Source organism: Balaenoptera musculus, chromosome 6 (genome assembly GCF_009873245.2).
Source record: "Balaenoptera musculus isolate JJ_BM4_2016_0621 chromosome 6, mBalMus1.pri.v3, whole genome shotgun sequence".
Classification (NCBI taxonomy): domain Eukaryota; kingdom Metazoa; phylum Chordata; class Mammalia; order Artiodactyla; family Balaenopteridae; genus Balaenoptera; species Balaenoptera musculus.
In genome coordinates, this window is record NC_045790.1 from 82,509,476 (window position 1) to 82,533,446 (window position 23,971).

At 40.9% G+C, this 23,971-nt stretch overlaps 1 protein-coding gene across 4 annotated transcripts in view; it reads right to left on the reverse strand.

Moving 5' to 3' along the window:
* HEMGN (hemogen) overlaps positions 1-23,971 on the reverse strand; it is a 43,916-nt gene that overhangs the window by 15,791 nt on the left and 4,154 nt on the right. The window contains exons 1-3 of one of the 4 annotated variants that reach the window (XM_036855351.1): positions 23,604-23,646; positions 19,977-20,095; positions 14,710-14,775 (exon numbers count right to left, since the gene is read on the reverse strand). In XM_036855351.1, coding sequence (XP_036711246.1) covers positions 14,710-14,775; positions 19,977-20,052 — 142 coding nt within the window. In that variant the 5' untranslated portion in view covers positions 20,053-20,095; positions 23,604-23,646. Of the gene's footprint in view, positions 1-13,463; positions 13,617-14,709; positions 14,776-17,398; positions 17,435-19,976; positions 20,096-23,603; positions 23,647-23,971 lie in introns of those variants that run through there. The other 3 variants (XM_036855353.1, XM_036855354.1, XM_036855352.1) reach the window with 3 other exon arrangements.

Below are 23,971 nucleotides of genomic sequence, written 5' to 3' on the forward strand. Positions count from 1 at the left end.
CTCAATTCTTACTGATTCTCAGTTTCTTCCCTTATAAAACAGAGAAAAAGTAATAGCTCCCAGGGATTCTGGGAGGATAAAAGAGATCATGAGAGCTTTCTATAAAATGAAAAGCACTGTGTAGATAGACATGCCATAAACTCGGGTAGTGTTAATAGTATTATTAGAAGTGTTCTAATGATGCACCTGGGCATTGTCCTGGAGTGCATTTGGGTGGAAAAGTCAAGAAAGGGAAGCTATCATACACTTTTTTTTCTTGGTGTTCTTTCCTTGCTAAAATACTTTTTCAAACCTTTTAAATTCTTTTCAAGGAGTTGATCATGCTTTGTTTTCCTTAGTGGAGAAGGAGAGTTTCTGGTTTCCCTCTCTCTCACAGCCTGTTGATGCATGATAAATAAGTTCTGTCTCTGCTGAAACAGATGCTACTGTACACATACAGATAACACGGTCTATGACTTTAGAACGGCTGTAACCTGACTTTCAATTTAGTTTGTTCCAAAGTCCCTCCTCCGGCCTCCTCCACCAATATTGCTTTCTATTTCTTAATGAATAGACAATAAGCATCTCTGAATAAACATTGATGTGTGGTCATTTATCTGGGGAAGAACAAGTCTGCTCCCACCTTGAGCCCCCATCACATCTCTGTCCTCACATTCCTGAACTTCCGGAACTAACAGTGTACTCTCAAGTCAACTGCTTCCTTTCCCCACATAACTTCTTCTTTCCTTTGCATCCACAATCTAGTTTTCTCTTCCACATATTGTTCTCTCATAAGTCAGCAATGATTTCCTAATGGCCAAGTCCAGTGGTCCCTTCTCACTTCGCTCTCTCTGTGACTTCACTGTAGCTCACGATTCCTCTGAGCACTTACGTTGCTGTGTTCTTGGCTTCTATGGTAATGTGTTCTTCATCCCTCCTTCCTCCCCCTCTTCCTCCTCCACACACTTCTCTCTCTTTTTTAAAAAAATTTATTTATTTATTTATTTATTTTTGGCGTGTTGGGTCTTTGTTTCTGTGCGAGGGCTTTCTCTAGTTGCGGCGAGCGGGGGCCACTCTTCATCGCGTTGCGCGGGCCTCTCACTGTCGCGGCCTCTCTTGTTGCGGAGCACAGGCTCCAGACGCGCAGGCTCAGTAGTTGTGGCTCACGGGCCTAGTTGCTCCGCGGCATGTGGGATCTTCCCAGACCAGGGCTCGAACCCGTGTCCCCTTCATTGGCAGGCAGATTCTCAACCACGAGGGAAGCCCCCCACACACTTCTCTTTTACTCCTCTAGCTATGAGAAGTACTTCCCAAGGATGACTCCTCTGTGTCTTTTCTCTCTCACACTTAGACAGACAATCCAACTCTATACCTTTAGCTATTACCTTTATGCAGATATCTTCTAAATAATTACCAGTCTGAGTTGTAAGATCACATTTGCAAGTGTCTCTTGAATATCATTCTTTACCTGAATATCCCACTGCACCTTAAACTTAGCATAGCAAAAAGCAAATATATCTTCCCCCTAAAACCAGTCTCTCCTACACTTTATTTCTGCCATTCTTAACTATTCTACTATAGAAGAGCAGCACCTTGTTCCTGGCCATCCAGTTCTAATTGGCAATCCAATTCAGAATTGTCTTTGCCTCTGCCTCCACCTCCTCTCTTTGCTTCTCACATCCAGCTGGACACAGTTCTGAGTTTATTCTTCCCAATATCCCACATGCTCATTCCCTCTTTTCCTTTCCCATACCACCATCCCAGAGGGGGACCTCAACTTCTCATTGGAAGTATTGGAGAAGCTTCCTAAGTGGTTTATTTGCTTCTGTCTCCCCTCACCTTCCCCAGATTGTCCTGCACAAACAGCCAGAACATTCCCCATAAAACTGGCTCAGAACTGGTCTCTACCCTGTTTAGAATCCCGTAAAGTCTCAGTATTATGTGTAGAATAAAGACTAAATTTGTCAGTCTGGCATTTAAAGCTAACTTCCCAATCTTATCCCCCATTACTTTCCTGAAAATACCCAATGTTCCAATTAAATAGTGCCACTTGCCCTCCCTGTTTGGCTTTGATTCTTTCTAACACCCACAGTACCTTTATTCACACCTCCTTGCTGTTCAGTACTCTTCACTTGTGTCTGCCCATCCAGATGGTGAGTGCCCGCATCACAAAGCCTTTGGTGATGATGATGATGATGATATACTAGCTACTCTACAAACACATAATAGGTACCTGACATGTTACAAACATTATCTCATTTAGTTCTTCTAACTAATATTATCCCCATTTCACTGATAAGGAAATTAAGGTTTAAAGAAGTTAGGTTACATCCCAAGGTCACATAAGCTCATAGGCACCATAGTTAGAGCTCAAAACCAAAGCAGCCTGACTCTAAGGTTCACAGATTTAACCATTCTTTTCTACTACCTTTTCCTACATAGAGGTGATCTCTCCTTTTTGAGCTATAGTGTCACTTGATCTGAGCCTCTTGTATGATAAATATCACATAATATTTATTTTATTGTTCACATGTACACATCTTTTCTATAATGTTCATTCAGCAAACATTTACTGAACATTTATTTCTTGCCAGCCCCTTTACTAAGAATTGGAGACATAGAGAAGAATCAAACAGGAGTCATTTCCTCCAAGGAACTCAGTCTAATTGAGGGTGATAGACAATAAGTAAATCTGAATTTAGAATATAATACAGTATGATAATTTTAACATCAATATTTCCAAATGTTCTAAGAGTAGAGGTGGAGTGTTTAATTCTGCTGTCATAGAAGTGAAAAGATAAAGATATTATATTGTGTATCCTCTAGCTATAATCCTCTTTATTCATAACTGCCTTGGAATGACTCTGCATTGGTCAACAAGTAGAATTGGAAAAATGATGAGGCTCTATGTGTGTAATAGTATTATGTGTTTTTTTCACTTTACAATAGTGTTAAGCTTTTCCCCTTTTATTAATTTCACAGAAATAATAATAATAGCCAATATTTATTGAGCACCTGCTTATCATATTCCAGGCGGTCTTCTAAGTACTTTATATATGATAGTTCATTTAGTCTTTACAACAGCTTTTAAGGTAGCTATTACTAATATCCCTATTTTGTAGATGAAGAAACTGAAGCACAGGTATTGAACCTGGGCCCTAAGTCAAACACCTGGTAAGTGGCAAAGCTGGGTGGTTTGGATCTAGGAGGCAATATCTTAACCACCTTGCTCTCCTGCCTCTCAATTCTACTTCTTTCATATTTAATAAAATAAGGCAGCAATATATATTCTTTTTTGATCCTCTCTCCCTCCTTTCTTTCTCATTTCCCTCTCCCTCATCCTCTCCCTCTTTCTGCAATTTGTTGACTATCTAATCTGTGTCCCAAAGTGTGTAGGGTGCTGGGAATATAAAGGCAAATAGGAAAAACAGCATACATAGAAAGTTAAGGGAACACAGAGGAGGGACATCTAACCAAGATGAAGAGATGAGGTCAAAGCAGTCTTACTGGAATAGGTGATCTCGAGCTTAATTTTGAGGGTGAATAGGAATTAACTACTATGATACAACCAGGCTCAGAGGAACAAACACAGGCTCCAGAGTCAGATCTAAGTTCATTCAAATCAGGTTCTGTGTGGCCAGGATCTTCCACCCTCAATTCCCTCATATATGGAATGGGTATTATAACACCTACCTTTCATGACTATTATGAGAATTAAGAATGATGACTATTGGAAAGAATCTGGCACATAGCAGACCTTACTGCTCTGGCTGTCATTATGATTGTTCATAATCTCAATAACAATAAGTGAAATAGAACTGCTAAATAAAAATAAGCAAGGCATGAGAGTTATTTTATAGATAAGGAGATCCAGAGGGGGCCAATGTCACACAGGCCTAGTGGCAGCTGGAACCGGAATCCAGACCCTCTGAGAGTTCTATCATTTTCCTTTACCTGCCTGCTATTCTGAACTCTTCTGTCTACAAGTCAATCTACCTTATCTCCTGGTTTGATGAAGTATTTCCCAAACTTTCCAATTGTTACATTCTCTCTTCATAATTTTTGCCATATTCTTGTAATAACATCTTCTGTATTATTATTTACTTAATGTTTTCCTTCAAATAAACTTATTTTTCCTAAAAGTATTTAAAATGGAAATTTTATATCACCAATGTAAGTGGAAAACCAACAATATCACCTGTGAAATCACAGGTTTGTGGTATAACAAATTATAATTCTTCTAAGGTACATTAAAATAAATACTGAACTATTAAAGTAAAAGATGTTTCATCTGAAATTATCTGCACTGCCCCAAGTGGAATGAATGCATATCACATCTTGGGAAATGCTGGCCTATGTAATTAATCAGTGGATTCTTTTCATTTCACAGAATTTCTAGATCATGTCCAAATTATCTAAAGCCAAACTGCCCTTTGCAGGAACCGTTTTATAATTCAAAAGGGACAGAGCAAAAGACTCGATTCATTCCCTGGCCTGCCACTGACCCACTGTTATTCATATCAGCTACTCTCCACAGGGTCTCTATTTGAACGCTAACCTCTCCTATTTTTGCTCTTTATTCACTCCTTGGAGTTTTAGCTACTCTGGCATAGAATATGTACTAGAACCTAACATGATGCTTTAGTCTTATTAATTTGGAAACTTCAACTCCCTGCTTCCAGCAGATTCTATCCCCTGGGCTTGAAGTTTAGAGTTAGCATAACCTAGATGAGTCCCTGCCCAAAAGTGAACACTGCTGAAGAATTGCAGCCTTCCAAATGGTTCCGTGCCAGTGCTGAATGTTATATTATACGTTCAAGTAAATGGTCGTCATCTGAACCAGTTGAGGTAGAGATGACTCTGGCTAGAACTCTGCCACTAGGTGGACGTAAAAGGCAATTGCACCATTCTCACCTGTCAACTAGGTCTTGAGCTTTGGTTCCAGCACTTTCCCTTGGAGGCAGCCTGCCTTGCTCCCTAATTCTCTGACACTCTCCGTTCCTCCTCCCTGCAAGTCCTTCTCTGGGTGAGTTCACATCGGGGATGTTTGCATACCAAACACTTAGCTAATTGATATTCTGTCACAATCTGTTCAACAAATGTTAGGCTTTCTTGTATTTTGGGTTTGTGCGTGGTGTGTGTGTGTGTGTGTGTGTGTGTGTGTGTTTTAGTGACACTTTGGTTGTATTTTTAGCCAGAGAGAAGAGAAGGAGTTACTTTAGCAGGCAGAAAATGTATTGTCAGGTCTTTCTTCCCTGGAATTCTCCTAAGTGTCTGTGAGCACCTTTAACAGATGGAGCTCAGGATGTGATCAGATCTGATTTCATCAGCATATGTCCTGGGCAAGTTCAATGTGAGGATGAAGACTTCCTTTGTGCTTCTTTATGTTCTGTATTGTCACCCTTTACTGTTAGCATTCTCATCTCATTTTAGGGAAGCCAGAGTTGCTCAGCTGTGATAGATACCTGTGTGGGAGTCATGTAGCAAAGTCTGATGTTCCACTGGAAGAAAAGAGGGTGCAGGTCTGCCCCAGCGCTTTGTAATGAGCCCTCCCCTCCCCGTCAGCAACAAGCACATCTATTCTTAAGTGTCAGAATGTTCTTGGTAATCAAGAGAGAAATTAAAACAAACCCAGACAGAACTGCCATCTTCAGAGATGCCAGCAATACCCAGAATTACCCATAATCCTTCTATCTGATGGGCTTGGTCTTCTTGATGAAAATAAAATAGGATGTTACATGTTATTACTGCCATAGCCTTCATTATTAAAATTGGATACTATGCTTCACTTCTCAGGAAACACTAATAGGAGCAATTATCACCCTGAAGAGTGTGTGGTGCAGCAGATAGAGCCTGGACTCCTGGATCAGAAGATAAGTAGGGTATCTATTTCCACAGAGCTGCTATTAACTTCTGTTTCTACCCAGTTCAGATGGGTGTACAATACTTTGTGCTCATGCAAAGAGACTGAACAGAATTATCAGGCAGAATTTAAATAACTTGGTCCATCCAACCAAGATAGATTTTCCTTTCTAGAAAATCCTACTCCTACCCTGATCTATGGAAAACTCCATTCCCATATCCTACTACCAAATATGATACCCACATGGATTCAGTCATCTCTCTGAGGAGGAATGAGTAGAATGAAACTTCACTAATCCAGTCAATTCAATTCCCCTTTAATGGGAATTAAATTAAGATCTCAATAAGACACAACAGTTCTGCTTTCTAGTCTTATATAGAAATTATGCCTTTAGCTCTAAATCCTAGTTATCTCTGACAGAGGAAGTGAACAATTGATCAAGTAATAGAGTTGCTACAGTATAGGGAGTAGGAGTGGAAAGAATAGATTGATGAGTAGGTGATACAATAAGTAAGTAATGGGCTTGAGACTTTCTACTAAGTCAGACAGCCATGCTTGACTGGGCAGGAGAGCTATTTGTTTTGTAAATTACTTGCAAACTGGTAATTGTACTTTATGGAGTTAAGTGAACCTGGGACACAGTAAACACTAAATTTCATAGAATTTCACTGCTGGAAGAAATCTTTAATGTCATCTAGTCAAATTTCCCAAGAGATATCTGAAAGCCCTGTGTGGACTCAATTTACTAGAAAATGTTTCTGATTTCAAAAATTTTATTAAAGAAAACCCCACAGAGGGACTTCCCTGGTGGCGCAGTGGTTAAGAATCCACCTGCCAATGCAGGGGAACACAGGTTCTTCCTGGTCTGGGAAGATCCCACGTGCCGCGGAGCAACTAAGCCCGTGAGCCACAACTATTGAGCCTGCGTACCACAACTACTGAAGCCCACGCTCCTAGAGCCCGTGCTCTGCAGCAAGAGAAGCCCGCGCACCGCAACGAAGAGTAGCCCCCGCTTGCCTCAACTAGAGAAAGCCTATGTGCAGCAACGAAGACCCAACGCAGCCAAAAATAAATAAATAAATAGTTTAAAACCCACAGAAATTTTTACAAGTAACCCCATATGTTATAGTTCTGATTATTACTTCACAACCCTGGGAAAGTCACTTCATTTTTGTGGGCCTTTGCTCAAAACATGACCTTGGGCAAGTCACTTCACCTCTCTGGATATTAGTTTCCTTATCTACAAATAACCCCAGCTCTGTCTTGCCTGCCCCTCAAGGTGGATAACAGGCTCAAAAAGATTATAAAAGTGGAAGGTTTTGGTAACCACAGGGTATGCTGTACTTTCTAAAACATAAGAAGTGTTGCTACCAGCTCCTACATTCCCCTCCAGCGACATCCCCATGCTAAGCAAGAGTAGCAATGTTTCATCCCTCTCCATTCTATTAAGATGTTTCTCCCCCTTGCCCATAATTCTCCCCCATAGAATTACCCACAGATGGGTCCCTACAGGAACATTCTCCAAGGGGTCCTGTGTTTTTTTCATGAAAGACAAGGAATGGGCTTGTGCGAGTCGCAAAGTCTGAGAGGGAATGAGCTGCACGCATACAGGGAGGCTTTCAGTGGGAGCAGCTGCAGGCCTTTTGCTTTTCTGCACATCCTCAGCTACCAGTGCCACTTGGCCCTAGGCCTCTATCAGCAAGGGTGAACCCTAAGGAGCACGGCAGCTCCACACAGAGGACCCTCATAGCAGAACCTCATTATGGCACAGATTATTGTTCATTCTAACAGGCATTTAGTAAGTGTTTGTTGTGAGTCAGGTCCTGTGCTTGCCACAGTGGGTAAGAGATGAGTCAGATGTGCTGCCTGCCCTTGAGACCTCACAGTTTAGTGGGAGAAACAGACTCATGAGTGTCATATACAGACTGGGTTATGACCAAAGCCCACACAGCATTTGGGCACAGTTGACGGATCACTTAAGTCTGTCTGAGGGCTCAGGCTGGGCTTCTCAGAAGAGATAAGATTTAAATGTTACCTTAACAAGGGTGTAGAAATTCTCCAGGGGGATTAAAGGTGGTGGGGGATGCATTTCAGATAGAGGGAGGTGCGAGTATACAAATGCACAGGGATGTGAAAAGGCATCTTGGTTCTGGGCACAGTAACAGAGAAGCTGGAATGTGTGCTATACACCAGGGAATGGAAAGACCTGAAACCAGAGAGGTAGCTGGGGGCCCAAGGAGAGGCTTTTATGATGTCATGGGGAGCCACTAAGGGGTTTTAGGGAGGAGAATGCCATAATCAGGTAATGTTCTTAGAGCATTTAGGTGACAATATGGGGGCTGGGTGGGAAAGGAGAGAGAAGATAAATTCACTGAGGGTATTAAAGGAAAGGACAGATTCTAGAGAGATCTAGAAGGTAGAAATGACAGATCTTATTATGAGAAATTCTAAGAGCTCCAGCACAGAAAATTGAAAGAGAAAGACAGCAGACTGAAAATTTAGTGAGGGTCCACAGGTAAGATGACAAGATATCTTGTATCAAGCAAATCACACCCTGACTTCCATTTCCTGATGGCCTGGCCGAGGTGGCCTATGTAATGTTTATGGACAGGAGGTCAAAAGCTTTTATTACAAATTATTTTTACAGCTACAGAGGTGGATTCAGCAGATCTGGCTGGCTAGGCCAGTGTTTCCCTCCTTTCCCTCCTGCCCCAAAGCTAATTGCTTTGTCAAGGAGGATGCCTTCCCCAGATGGAAAAAGGCCACATTTTGGTTGAGGATTGACAAATAGCTATGCCAGGATCTCCATACTAAGTCCTATCTAGATCCACACATTACCACAAAGAACTGCATAGCTCAGAATGCTTGGCTGCCTATAGCATACCGTCACAGACCACACATGTGGCGAATTCCCAGAAGCATTGATATATGAGCTGGGTCTTGAAGAAAGCAAAGGAAAAATAAGCACATTAAAATGATATCCTACCTGGTTTGGCCCTTTTTTAGAAGTACACCTAGAATGTTCTAGAGCAGAGCTGTCCAATAGAACTTTCCACAATGATGGGAATGTTCTTCTGTATGATCCAATATGGTAGCCACTAGTCACATGTGACAATGGAACACTGTAAATGTGGCTAATGTGACGGAGGAACTGATTTTTTTTAATGTTATTTTAAAAGTTATTTATTTATTTATTTATTTATTTATTTTTGGCTGCGTTGGGTCTCTGTTGCTCTGTGCAGGCTTTCTCTAGTTTCGGAGAGCGGTGGCTACTCTTCGTTGCGGTGCACGGGCTTCTCATTGCGGTGGCTTCTCTTGTTGCAGAGCACGGGCTGTAGGTGCGCGGGCTTCAGTAGTTGTGGCGCACAGGCTTAGTTGCTCTGCAGCATGTGGGATCTTCCCAGACCAAGGCTCGAGCCCATGTCCCCTTCATCGGCAGGCGGATTCTTAACCACTGCGCCACCAGGGAAGTCCCAGGAACTGATTTTTTAATTTAATTTTTATGAATTTAAATTAAAATAGCCACCTGTAGCTAGTGGCTACCATGTTGAACAGCACAGCTCTGAAGCCCACTTAGCAAGCCTAGATTCTGTTTCCCATGCTTATTCTTTTCTTCGTTCTCCACACCTGTCTCTGTTCTCTTCTGCCTAGTCCCTCCAGGTTGATATACTAATTGACTATCTTCTAGCTTCCAACATTGGTCCTATTTCCTGGTTATTGATTTCCTCTCTCTCTCATCACAGCAGAACCCTGGACTATCTTCCATTTGACTCATACCTTAATACCTCCCCAACCTGTGCTGGAGTGTGGGCCTAGAGGAAGTAACTTCAAAGAACCTCTCCTGCCACGTTGGGCTCTCCACCAGGCCTTATCCTCTCCCTCCCTTCTTTTCCTCAGTTTCTTTTCTAGGCCACTTTAACCGGCTAGTTAGTAACCTGGAATATTCTTTGGTGTTTTCCCTCCCTGACAGCTTGAGTTAGAGGATGGAACAGTTGGAGGATGGAGGTGTGTGTATTGGGGCTGGGAAGGGAGGGTTATAACTGGTTGAACAAATACTTTGATTTGAGGTCTCTGGAAATAGGTGAAGGACTCCATCCTGAGGCCTTTTCTGTCAGGCTTTTTTAACTTTGATTTATATACAGATAGCAATATTGATAGATTGACTACACCTGTGGATGGAAAGGATAGATTCAGGATACAAAAAAGGGTCTTGATAGGCCAAACCATTGGGCCAAATTTAACAGGATGCAATGTAATGGTGACAAATCTCAGATCCTGCTAATTGCCTAAGTACCAATATATGGCTTAGAAGACTTGGTAGTTTTAGCTAATTAGGAATCAGTAATGGATAACGAGAAAGGCAATATCCTCTTGGAAAGCACTAATAGAATCATACCCAACATGAGAATTCACATCCAGCAGAGACCTGCTCATTTCCACCCTGACCAGACCACACGTTGATCACTGTTTCAGATTCTGAGCACCTCACTCTTTTTTTAAAGGGTGAACATTGACAAGCTGAATGACCACAGTGGTAAAGGGACTGGTAACCTGTCCTATAAGGACCTGGGACAATTGAGCCTTACAAGAGCAGACCATGGGGACAAGGTCACTGTCCTAAATCTCTAAAGGGCAGTCACAGAACGGAAAGCAGACATGCTTTACGTGGCTCCAGAGGGCAGAGCAAAAACAAACGAGTGAAAGATAGAAAGAAATTAAAAAAAAAAAAACGAGCAAAAACTCTAGCAGATTTCAGCCCAGTATGAGGAAAATGTTTCCAGTTGTCAGAGCAGTGATTTGGGCAGTTTAACCTGCAGAGGCAGAGTTTGGTAGAGACCCTGGAAAAACGATGTTAAACATGCCCCAAAGCCAGTCTGCTCAAATATTGATTGTCTCCGCAGTGATGGATAGCTAATTCAAAATGTGTAGGCCCCATACGTGCTGACCCCATTTAGCTTCCAGGTTCTATATTAAGTGTTAACTCCTCATTCTAGCTCACATTCTCATTAAATAACCTGGGCTCCTTGTATGTGGGAAACCGGTTTCGAGCACAGAACCTCTAGCACCAAGCAGAATGGCAACATAATTTTAGCTCCTGAGCAAATGGGTCTCACAATAGTGTGAGTTCAGTGTGCGCATTAACATTTGAATATGCTGTATAATAAGCGTGCTGATTACTCTGAGAAGAATACTTGAAGAATAAAATAAGCTGTGATCATCAGAGGAAAAAGGGGCTAGCAATTTATGGCATGGCTGCTGATTGATATTCAAAAGTACATGACAGCTCTCATCACAGGTAAAAGATAATTACTGTGATTATAAAATGTAATGACAGTGCCAGGAAGTGATCAGAATTTTACTGGAAACCAGTTTGTGGTATAGTTTCTTACCACATTCAGATTTATAACTTATAAAAATGTGTCCCCATTTGGTTGTTTGGTTCCTCTGGGCAGTTTGAATGTGAATCCATTGTAATCTCAACTTTGCAGGAAGTGGCCGACCGAGTTTTCACGGGAAATGAGAAGCTGAGGTGTGGAGGCCTCAGGTTGGACGTGGGGACATGACAATCACCTTGTGCTGGGAGAGAAGCTGTAATGGGGAGCTGGCTGGTGCCCCACACCTTGGATGACCTAGACCAGCAGTTCTCAAAGTCTGCTCTGCAGACCTCTGGGGGATCCTGATACTCTTCCAGGAGGTCCATAAGATCAAAATTATTTTCATAATAATATTCAGATGTTACTTGGCTTTTTCATAGTATTGAAAGACTTCAAATTATATGACTCAACTTATATGAAATGTCCAAAATAGGCAAATCTATAGAGACAGAAGGCAGATAAGGAGCTGCCCAGGGTGAGGGGAGGCCAGAAGGTGGAGTGACTGCTTAATGGATACGGGGTTTCCCTCGGGGTGATGAAAATGTTCTGGAACTAAGTAGTGGTGGTGGTTTCATAACTAAATGCTACTGAATTGTATATTTTTAAATGGTTAAAATGGTGAACTTTATGTTATATAAATTTTACCACAGTAAAAAACAGTCCAAAAATAATTAATTAATTAATTAATTAATTAATTAATTAATTAATTAATTAAAAAGAAAAACAGTCATCTTTTGGATTTCTGACTACCTGCTCTTTGCTGCAAATACTCCTATATATTCCGGCTCCTCCCTTACCTCCTCAGAGCAGTCTCTCAGAGCTATCTGAGAGGTTTCGTCCTGGGCTTTCATCCTCAGTTTTGTTAGCCAAATAAAACATAATTCTCAACTTTTAGGTTGTGCATTTTTTCAGTCAACATGACAAAAGAAAAAAATGGCTAATAATATTAAGTAAATGAAAGAGATCCATTCTTATGACTTGTTAAATGTTTCCATATAATTTTTCAGACCTCATAGCATGTTACAGCTAGGAGAGACCTTGGTTACCTCCTCATGCAAGTTGGAAATAGGGCAGGGGAATTCCAAGGTGATCCTGTGGAAGAAATATGGATCAGGAGCTAAAGAGGAGAGATCAGGAGTAGGGAACAAAGTCTCCCAGGGGCGGATAGAATGCATAAGATAATAAAGAGAGAAAGGGTAGCTTAAGATGATTATCAACCAGCATTTAGGAAACCCCCTAACCAGAAGAAAGGCCAGAGGAAGGCAAGAGAACTAGGAGATGGGAGAGTCCCAGAGCAGGGCAAGATGCCCCAGGGCATGCATTATCAACCGGGGATACACAAGGTTTCAAATCAAAGAGCACTTCAAAGCTTCCCACAAAAACCAGTTGCAGTGTCTTGTCCCATCCCACCCTGACAGAGCTCCCCAGAGGCAACTACTGCCAACACTTTTAGCTATTTCTTCTGATGTTTACCTCATATTTACAGACACATGCTCTGTTCTATGTCTTGGTTTTTCCACTTTAGACATTATCTATTGACTTCATATTATTAGAAGATTAGGATTTAGCTCTCTGCTACCACCTCTAAAAGCCAAGTGGGCACTAGTAAACTGGAAACCGAGTGACCCATCTTAAAGGGAGGCAGCTGCTATTCAGCGGGATATTGCCAGGGAATGTAGCTCTGCAATGCAGAATGTGTCAAAGTATGTTCATTTGTAAGTAATTAAAACACAACCAGAAAACTGACTTAACGATGAAGCTCACACTAAGAGTCCAGGTAATTTAAGCTTCAGGGTTGGTTTGATTCAGCAGAGCACCAGTGTTATCAAAGCTGACCTTGATGTGAGATGGCTAAGGACAAGTCCCAGAGCTCCTTGCCCATATCCAGAGAGATACAGGTCAATTCTGGAAGCCTCTTTCTCAGGAGTCCTAGCAAATCTCTATTAATCTGGATTGAGTCTTATGCCTGTAGGAGATACTATGGGGCTCGGCCCAGGTCCCCTCTTCAGGGGGAACACATCCATCCCTCAGCTGCTGGGAATAGTCTTGCTCTCAGCCTTAGGAAACCACTTCCCCCAAGGTTTTACACCCCCTCCCAGGGTGCAGCCTGAGGCCTGTGACTGGCTGATGTGGGAATACAAATGTCTGGCCTCCTTACTTCAGTTTGGGACAACTCTGAAGGGCCATCCCCATTCCTGAGTTCCTGGGATCAGCTGAGGCTTTGGTTGTAACTACATTGCACCTACTTTGCTGGTCGGCTTCTCTCCACCCCGACCCTTGTCTTCTTCAGGTCCCCATAGGTGTGTGTCCTAAGGACACTCCTCAGTAAGCCTTCTGCATGCAGCTCCCCATCTCGGATTCTGTTTCCAAGGATTCCAGTCTTGAAACAGTGCTTGTTTCTGAATCAACAAAGGTGACAAAAACATAGGGCTATGCTGATGAATTAGGACTAGTTTGCATGCCCTGTTCTAGAACCAGGGGTGGGATCAGCCTCTCCCAACAGCACATAGGCTGAGCCAGAGCGGATAGGGACTGGAACAAAGCTTTGAATTGTTTACTAAAAAGGGAAGAATCATATTGGGGAGGCAGCTGCACAGATCTTTTGATCTTTCCAGAAGAGTCAGAAACAGTTTATGTAAACAAACAAACAAACAAAAACTCATGATGTTTTAATGTCGAAAACTAATTGAGATATTTTTAAACACTATTAAGAGCCAACAAGACATAGTCTAATACTGGCCTGCATTTCAGCAGTTTGCAACCTTGGCCAGAGAGAACATAGGTGTAGTTTGTAGCCCCAGAGAGCTAAGCTGGCACTAATAGTGATCATGAAGTCAAGATTTCAGCTCAACCTAAGGAACAGTTTCCTAATGATTTGAGCAAGATGAAAACGGAATGAAGCACCTCAGGAGGAGATGAGTTCCTTGGCACCAAAGGCCATTGTTTGAGTCTTGTTAGAATTTGAACTATATGATCTTTGAGTTCCTATTCATTGAATAGGAACTTTATCCATATAAAGTGGATATCCATATAAAGTGGATCCACTTTATCCATATAAAGTGGATCTACTTTATCCATATAAAGTGGATATAACTTTATCCATATAAAGTGCCGTGTATACATAAAATACCACTGATACACCCTTTGGCTAATGTCAGTAGCAAACAGCAATGGGATTGCACCAGTGGTTCTACTGAAACACAGCTCAATTTTCTTTTCTGGAAAACACACTCCACTTGACTCATTGCTTCTGGATACTTCAGTATCAAAGGAAATAAAAGGTGAAAAGAGAAGCACGTGATTCTTTGCCCTGCTCCTGTCTTAGATACAAAAATGTCACCAGCAAATCCTTTACAGATATCACATCATGAGACCCTCTGTTGCTTAGAAGTTAGCATTATATTCTAGCAAGTCAGAGCTGGAAGCATCTCAAAAATCATGCAGTCTTACTCTTTCATTCAATAGAAGACACAGAGAAGAGGAGGAACCCACCTGAATGACACAGAAAAGCCAGGACCAGGATCCAGATCTCTTTACTCTTGGAGCAGAGTCCTCTCACTGCAACACAAAACCCACTTTTTGTCATTAAGGTGAAATAATTTGCTATTGTCAGCTATCCTGGAGTGATAGGACTTCTGGGCTAATGGACCTCAAGGTTCTCACAGACAGGAGGTAGCCAGGCTCTGTCTTTTTCAGCAGTCTAGAATGCCTAATCATTTGTAGAGATAGCTTATTTGATTCTGTTTAGGATTTTATTTTTAAAAGGTAATATGCTGACATGGTTAAAAAAAAAAAAGGTGTTCACTAAAAGTTTCACTCCCACTTCTTCCCCCATCCCTCCTACCCCCTCCTACAGGTGATTTCTCGTATTAGTTTCTTGTGAACCATCATAAGAAATTTGAAGTCACTTCCCCTGATTCTCAAAACGATCTGATAGGGTGGGGATATTTACTCACCTTCATTTCACCTATGAGGAAACCGAGACTTAGGGAGCCTAAGCAAGTGAAAGGATGAAAAACTAACCAAGTCCAAACTCAGTGTTCTTTCCGCAATTTCACTATGCCTTTCAATAGCTCCGAGGTGTGTATAAAAGGTACAAGTGGGCATGGAAGGCAGGCTGAGCCACTGAATCAGAGCTCCTTAAACTTCCCAACAGGACAGAGCTTGCAGAGGGAGTGACTGGCCCAAGGTGAAAGAGAAGAGGGACCCACCAGGCAGATGTCCACCTGGAAATAGCATTTGTTTCATCCTGCCCCTTCATCCCATACACCTAATCTGTCACAAAGCCCTGTCAAGTTTTCCTGTGAAATATTTATCCCATCTGTTCCTCCCTTTCTCCTTTCACACCAAAAACTCTGGTGCAAACTTCAGTTACCTCACATTGGGTTATTGTCACAGGCTTTTAATTGGTCTCCTGGTGCACAAATAGCTTCAACCTAAATGAGCATGTATTACATCCGATTTCCATTTATAACATGATAATGATGCTGGTCCTTCATAAAGCCTAAATTTTAATCTTTCAACTCCACTCAGTGGAAACAACCTCATTAGTGTGTTAGTAAAAAGGGTCATGTAAAGAAGACTTGCTCCAGCTCAGAAACAAGGCTGGTCTTGAGAAAGAAGAGACTTGCTAAGAAAATGAATAAATAAATAGCAATGTTATTCATACACTGGAATCATACTCTTCAATAAAAAGAAACAAGCTACTGATGCATTCAACAACCCAGATGAATCTCAAAAATATGTTGAGGGAAAGAAGTCAGACACACGAGAGTACAGGTGTATGATTTCATTCATATGAAGTCCAAGAACGTGCAAAATCGTCTCTTGGGAATATAATTTAGAACAAGGGTTGCCTCTGATGGGGCACTGGAAGGGATACAGGGGGATGCGATAGCAGTGCTTTCTATCTTGATTGAGGTGTTGGTTACACAGGTGAACACCTTTGTTAAAACTCACCAACTACATGCTTAACATCTGTGCATTTTACTGTAATTATTCCTCAATTTAAGAGAGAGAGAAAGAGAGAGGAGAAAAAGAGAGTGAGAGGGAGGCCGACCTGCTCAGCCTGCTCTAGAAAGAAGAACCCAGATGTCCAAACACAGTGGCTTCTGAGTGGCCCCCTGCCCTCTCTCAACTTCTCTCTAAAACACATCAGAGGGGTGGGATAGGGAGGGTGGAAGGGAGACGCAAGAGGGAGGAGATATGGGGATATATGTATATGTATAGCTGATTCACTTTGTTATAAAGCAGAAACTAACACACCATTGTAAAGCAATTATACTCCAATAAAGATGTTAAAAAACTAATAATAAAACACATTTGAAGAAATTGGGAAATTAGGAATCTCCCAACACTGTACAAAATCTGACAGAAATGTAATGCCAGAGTCTTGGCAACATCTCTACCCTTATAAAGTGCATGTTGCAGCTGTATGAAGAAAATCCAACCCAATTTTGAGCCCCTACCACGCCCACCTCCACTCCAGGAGCAGAGTGCCCCAGAAAAGGCGGGAAGGTCCTTGGCCCCTCCCACACCGTCTGTCCTCTGTGCTCTGGGGACCTCCAGCCCCTTCAGAATAGATCCCAGGCAGGCAGAACACCTTTTCCCAGCATCCACACCCACTGTCAGGAGCCAGCTCTGCCAGCTTGCAAGCTTTTTAATTTAAATGTCATTTGTTTCAGAGTAATACAAGGAGAGAGTTGGTGTGGTTTTTTTGTTTTTTGTTTTTAACATCTTTATTGGAGAAGGAGAGAGTTTTAAACGCAAAAAAGACTACTACAGAGCTTGTTACCAAAACAGCATTCTCCTGCCTGGCCCCTCCCACTTTCCTCCCTCTTCTCCAGAGACAGCAACTTCAATTCTTTGAGCTGTCGTCTCTGGTGTTTGCCTTCTTTTATGTAAATAATGTGGTTATATTACATCCAATGTTTTTTGAACGTTAACTATTGACTTCCTACTATGAAAAATAAGGATTTAGCTCTCAGATCCTCACTCCCACGCAGCTATGACTTCCCACCTCCTTTCAGTGTTGGTTATTTATGTTATGTGACTACATAATGTTTACAGATGAGCCATATAACGTATTGTAATTATATTTCTTGTACAACCTTTTATTTTTCCTGGAGTTAAGAATGACCTCTTTTTATTGTTTTCATTTCTCTGTCAAAGCTGCACTCACCTCTTAGTGTGGCTGCACAGGAGGTAATCTTCATGTTTATTTTCCGGCATACCTCCTGGAGCCCCTGTCCTCTGTTTCCCTCTGTATTGGGTTGTCCTCGAGGCCCACTACAGCTGCCCTTAAGGGAGGGTATTCTCCAGTAGCTTCCTGAGAAAGGGTGCGTGGAGGGTTAATATTTTGAGATCTTGAATGTCTGAAAATATTTTTATTCTACTCTCACTCCTGAATGACAGTTTGGCTGTGTGTTACGTTCTAAGAGGAGGATCCTTTTCCTCAGAATTTCCTCAGAAGGCATCAATTCCTCCACTGTCTTCTAGTTCCCTGTGGTCTATTAAGTCTCATACCATTTTGATTTTTGATTCTTTCATTATGACTTTTTTCTCTTAGGACACTTTCAGGATCTCTGGTTTTCTGATTTTCATTATAATATGCCTTGATGGGCCATTTCAACCTGGAAATCCAAAGGAATTGTGTTGTATTATTGCTTGATAATTTCATCCTTTACAGCCGTAGGTACTGAAAATACTGGCATTTGGAGGTCTCTCAATGGAAATGCCTGCTTGCTTCCTGATCACCATGGAGTGATACCCACAAGTCTCTAAGACCTATCAGTACATCAGAGTTTCCAGTCATCTCTTTAGCCCCTCTCTCATAAATATGAATGGACATACAAGGATGGTCAGATACTCAGGAAAGACTTGTGAAAATTAACAAAAGGAAACCTCACTAAAATGGAGCTGGGAGGCCAGAGGGGGAGCTCTCATGTACATACCACACAACATTCATAGAGATCCTGACAGGTAGAGACCTACCTTGCATCTCTAGCAAGAAGTGACACTACTATACCACCTTGGGAGGAAGAAAGATTTCTCCTTGCCGGGCAACAGCTCAGCCAGTGAAAGGCCACTATACTTCAAAGTCCCAGTTTCCTCCAATGGACTTTTTGTTTTTAACAGCCTCTCCCAATTTCCCCTTCTCTTCTATAAAAGAGTCTCCTTTCTTTTTCTTAACTGGACTTGCATGTGGTTCACCATAGTTGTGTGTCCTGAGTTGCAATTGTTTGCTGCTCTCAAATAAACTCGTTTTGCTGGTAAAATAACCAGCTGTTTTATTGTTTTGGGTTAACAGACTCTAACACTAGAGCCAGAAATCTGAGTTAGTAAAAAGGAACTTGGAGAAAATGGAGACAATTCAGATATCAGAATAAAACTTTATCTTCTCAAAGAGAAGAGATGTTACATCAATGAAATAAAAACAGGATGCTATGAAAAATGAATAATTATAAAGACAAAACAGAGCCCTTGGAAATTATAGCTAAAATAAAAGAAATTTGGTTATCTTAGATGTTCACTCTTAAACCAGTCACTTTGGACTTCCCTCGTGGCGCAGTGGTTAAGAATCTGCCTGCCAATGCAGGGGACATGGGTTCAATCCCTGGGCCGGGAAGACCTCACATGCCACGGAGCAACTAAGCTCATGCACCACAACTACTAAGCCTGCGCTCTAGAGCCAGTGAGCCACAACTACTGAAGCCCGCGCGCCTAGAGCCCGTGCTCTGCAGCAAGACAAGCCACCGCAATGAGAAGCCCGTGCACCTCAACGAAAAGTAGCCCCCACTCACCACAACTAGAGAAAGCCCACGCACAGCAACGAAGACCCAACGCAGCCAAAAATAAATAAATAAATAAATATTTAAAAAAAATAAACCAGTCACTTTCCTCAGAAAAGAACCCTCCAATCTCCTGCCTTTGGAGATTAGTTATTAGCATTCTGGAACTAAGTGGGGAAAGGGGAGTTGGAGGGGTATCTTACAATTTGGGATGTAGACTTCCACTGAATTCCCTCCATTTTATTTTTTCTCTCTTTCTTGAACTCTGATTAGTCGGTTATTGGACCTCCTGGACTGATCCTTTGATTTTATTTGTCCTTTAGTATATTTCATTATCTTTTTGTTCTACTTTCTGGGAAAATTTCCTCAACTTTATCTTTAAATCCTTTTAAGGATTTGGGAGGATGTGGAGATAAGCATATGAGTTAAATCCATCATGACTAACCAGAGATCCTTCTGATATCATTTTACATCTTGGCTGATGGTACAGTTGACTCTTGAACAACACAAGGGTCAGGGTTGCCAATCCTCCCTGAAGTTGAAAATCCATGTATAACTTTACAGTCGGCCCTCCACATCCAATCTGCATGCACGGATTCAATGAACCTTATATTGTATAGGACTGTAATTTGTATTTATTGAAAAAAAATTCACGTATAAGTGGTCCCCCACAGTACGAACCTGCATTGTTCAAGGGTCAAGTGTGGGGATTTCCCTGGCTGTCCAGTGGTTAAGACTCCACACTTCCACTGCAGGGGGCACAGGTTCAATCCCTGTCAGGGAACTAAGATCCCACACACCGCATAGTGAGGCCAAAAAAAAAGGATCAACTGTGCATTCTTCGGGGGAAGAATGATAATAAATAGGGAGGGAGATAATATGGAGGGTAGCATAGGACTAGTGGTGGCACTGTGCATTCTGAAAGGTATGTTCTCCACTTCTACATGGTTAATGGAGATGCACTCTCACCTGGGCCTGGTGTCCCCGAGTCCAGTGCCGCTCTGAGCCCATGTCTCCAGAGAATAAACTTCTGGTCTTCTGTCATTTGTCCACTGGCTTTCCATTTACTAAACTGTCCCAGAGGGGTACTGGTGAGATAGAAAAATAAGTGAACAGAGAAGGAGGTCCAGAAATAGACTTAAGAATATGTAAGAACTTAGTATGTGTTAAGGGCCACATTTCATGTTCATTGGGGGAAAGATGATTATTTAACACATGGTATTGGGACAAGTAGCTAACCATTAAAAATAAAGAAAATTAGACCTTTACTTCAAGGCATACATTAAAATATTAATCTATATAGATTACAGACGTCACATAAAAATGAAACCAGAAGTATCAGATGAAAATATAGGTGAATATTGATATAGTCTTGGGGTGGGGAAGGCTCTCATGACATGAGAGCAATAACCATAAAGATCAATTTTATCCTAAATAAAAATTTGAAATTTTTCTTTATCACCCTCCCCAGTATGTGTGTTTGTGTATGTATATATACATACATAAATAAAATTTTAAAAGCAAACAACAAGTGGGGAAAATAGTTTGAACATGAATGTCAGACTAAGGGTTAATATTCTTAATATATACAGAGCACTTATTAATAAATAATTTTAAAATACCAACAGGACATAAACAGGTAACTTATAAAGGAAAACAAATACTTTATAAATACCTGAAAAAATATTCAGCCCCATTAGTTATATAAACAAGTACAAATTAAAGTAAAAATGAGATATCATTGTCAACTTACCTAATTGATAAAAAATTTTTACAGTTTTATTGAGATGTAACTCAGTTACCATAAAGTTCACTTCTAAAGTGTACAATTCAGTAGTTTTTAGTATGTTCAGAGAGTTGTGCAACCATCACTACTATCAAATTCCAGAGCATTCCTGTTATCCCAAAAAGAAACCCCATACTCATTAGAAGTCACTCCCTATTACTCCCAGCCCTTGGCGACCACTAATCTATTTTCTGTCTCTATGGATTTGCTTTTTTTAGACATTCCATATAAATGGAATCATACACTATGTGGTCATCTTGCCTGACTTCTTTCAGCTAACATAATATTTTTAAGGTTCATCCATGTTGAAGTATCAGTTAACTGTATTCCATTGTATGTATATACTACATTTTGTTTATCTATTCTGTTATGGATAAACAACCAAAACTTCCAGTTTATGGACATTTCGGTTGTTTCCAGTTTATGATAATTATGAATAATGCTGCTGTAAACATTCATGTACAAATTTCGTATGGACATATATTTTTATTCTCTTGGGTATATAACTAACAGTGAAACTGCTGGCTCTATGTTTAACTTTTTGAGGAACTGCCAAGCTGTTTTCCACAGCAGCTGCACCATTTTACATTCTCACAAGCAATGCACAAGCGTTCCAATTTTTCCACATCCTCACCAACACTTGTTGTCCATCATTTTAATTATAGCCATCCTAGTAAGTGCGAAGTGGTATCTCATTGTGGTTTTGATTTTCATTTCCCGAATGCCTAATAACATTAAGCTTCTTTTTGTGCTTATTGGCCATTTGTATATCTTCTTTGGAGAAATGTCTATTCAAATTCTCTGCCCATTTTTAATTGGGTTATTTGTCTTTTTGTTGTTGAGCTCTAATAGTTCTTTATCTATTCTGGATACAAGTCCCTTATTAGATATATGATTCACAAATATTTTCCCTCATTCCATGCATTGTCTTTTCACTTTCTTGATGGTATCATTTGAAGCATGAAAGTTTTAAATTTTGATTAAGTCCAATTTATCTCTTTCTTCTTTGGCTTGCTGTGCTTTTGGTGTCATATCTAAGAAAGCTTTGCCTAATGCAAGGTCATGAAGATTTACTCCTAGGTTTCCTGAGTCTTATAGTTCCAGCTCTTGTATTTAAGTCTATGGTCCATTTTGAGTTAATTTTTATATATGGTGTGAGGCAGAGGTTCAACTTCTTTCTTTTGCATATGGCTATATGAGTCCAAGCACATTTTGTTTAAAAGACTATTCTTTCACATTGAATTGTCTTGGCACCCTTAGATTTTCAACCTTGACATTAGTTGAAAAATGATTGACAAAGATTTTTAAAAGATAATACCCAGTTTAGGCAAGACTGAGGGGAAGTCTTACACACTGCTAATGGGAGCATAAAAGAGGAACAGCGTCTGAAGGGCAATTTGCCATGTATATCCGATTTGAAAAATATGTACTCTGATTCAGGAGTTGTACTTCTAGGCATTTATTTCAAGGAGATAACTGTACAAAGATGTTATGTATAATGGTGAACAACTGGAAGTAAACTAAATGTCTATCAGTAGAAGACTAGGTGAATAAATTGTGCTACAATTTCATCTGTACAATGAAATATGATGCAGACTTTAAAAATGATGAAATGATTTATTGACTTGGAGCAATTCCTGTGACCTACTGCTAAGTGAAAAATAAAAGCATGTTACAAAGCGCTCTTTATAGTAGTATTCCACTTATATAATATACTTTACTTATACATCTACATTCATAGAAATACCTCACTGTTAACAAAAATGTTAACAGTGGTTGCTGTTAGGTAATAGGATTTTAGCTGGCTTGTATTTTCTTCTTTATACTTTTGGTGCATTTTATGCATTTGCTACATGAATATATATTGTCTTTATATTCAGAAAAAGAAAAGCTATTTTCATTTTGTAGAAGAATGTCCTCAAGGAATATATATTGTAAAAGACTATTCAATGGTATGGAAATATGTTCATAATATGTTAACTGAAAAAAGCAGGTTATAGTATCCTACTTAAAAATTTTTTAATGTAATATACACAGTATTTCCTAGGTACTATGATACTTTTTTTCCACCACTTACTATTTCTGAAGTAAAAATGTCTCTTACAATCAATATGAATATTTAATGTAGTGGTTCCCCCCTCCCTGCCTGCCTGCCTGAAAAGCTGTTATTAATGAGATGATGCTTCTGGCAATCTGAGACTTGAGAAAGTGCCATATGTGTGTAGAGAAAAGACTGGAAGAATAGACACCAAAACGTGAGCAGTGTTTAGCTCTGAATTGAGATTTTTCTTTTCTTTTTCTTTCTTCTTCTTCTTTTTCTTTTTTTTTTTCTGGTTAAGTATAGTTTCCAAGTTTTCTGTAGTACGTGCATAAATAAACATAAAGAAATCAGGAAGCCAGCTGCCCTGCTTTTCAAGGAAGAAGCAGAGTGTGAGGGTATTTGGGACTTTGGGCCTTTACCAAAATAAAAGACTAGCAAATTAGGGTGCACACAAACCACCTTGCATGCCCACTGAGGGGCCCCTGGCTGGGCAGGAGCTGGCAAAGCAAGCTTGAGAACAGATGGTAGAGTTCGGTCAGCAGGAGCAGGGCTCTTGGATCAATCTTAGTTCTGTGTGGACAAGGAAATCCCTGTGAGGTATGAGTGAGTCCAGATGGTGGGGATGCTGGCTAATTATGGAGGAGAGGGATGTCCAACACCGCGGGGCCACACAGATATTTTCCAGGAGTATGTTCTCAGTTACTCAAGAGAGACCAAGGCCTGCATGAAACAGAAAATGAGTCCACCCCTTTTGAAAGTCAAAACTTACATTGATTAGAGAATTCCCTGGTGGTCCAGTGGTTAGGACTCAGCGCTTTCACTGTGGTGAAATCCCTGGTCAGGGAACTAAGATCCCGCCAGCCACTCGGTGCAGCCAAAAAGAAAACATAAAAATAAATAAATAAACAACTTACATTGGTTTGAGGTGAGCCCGTCCCTCAGCCAAAAGGGCAAGGTAACTACAGGAGATGAAGGGCATGGAGCAGAAGTGGAAGACTAATGGCCACAGCAGAACTTGGCCAACCCCTGAGGAGGCTAGCAAGCTCTGGGCCTCTGCTTAGAAGGGAGGGACTCTGCCTTGCAGTGACTGTGACTGGGGCACAGAGAGAGTGCCAGGCACGGCGCCAGGTAGGAGCT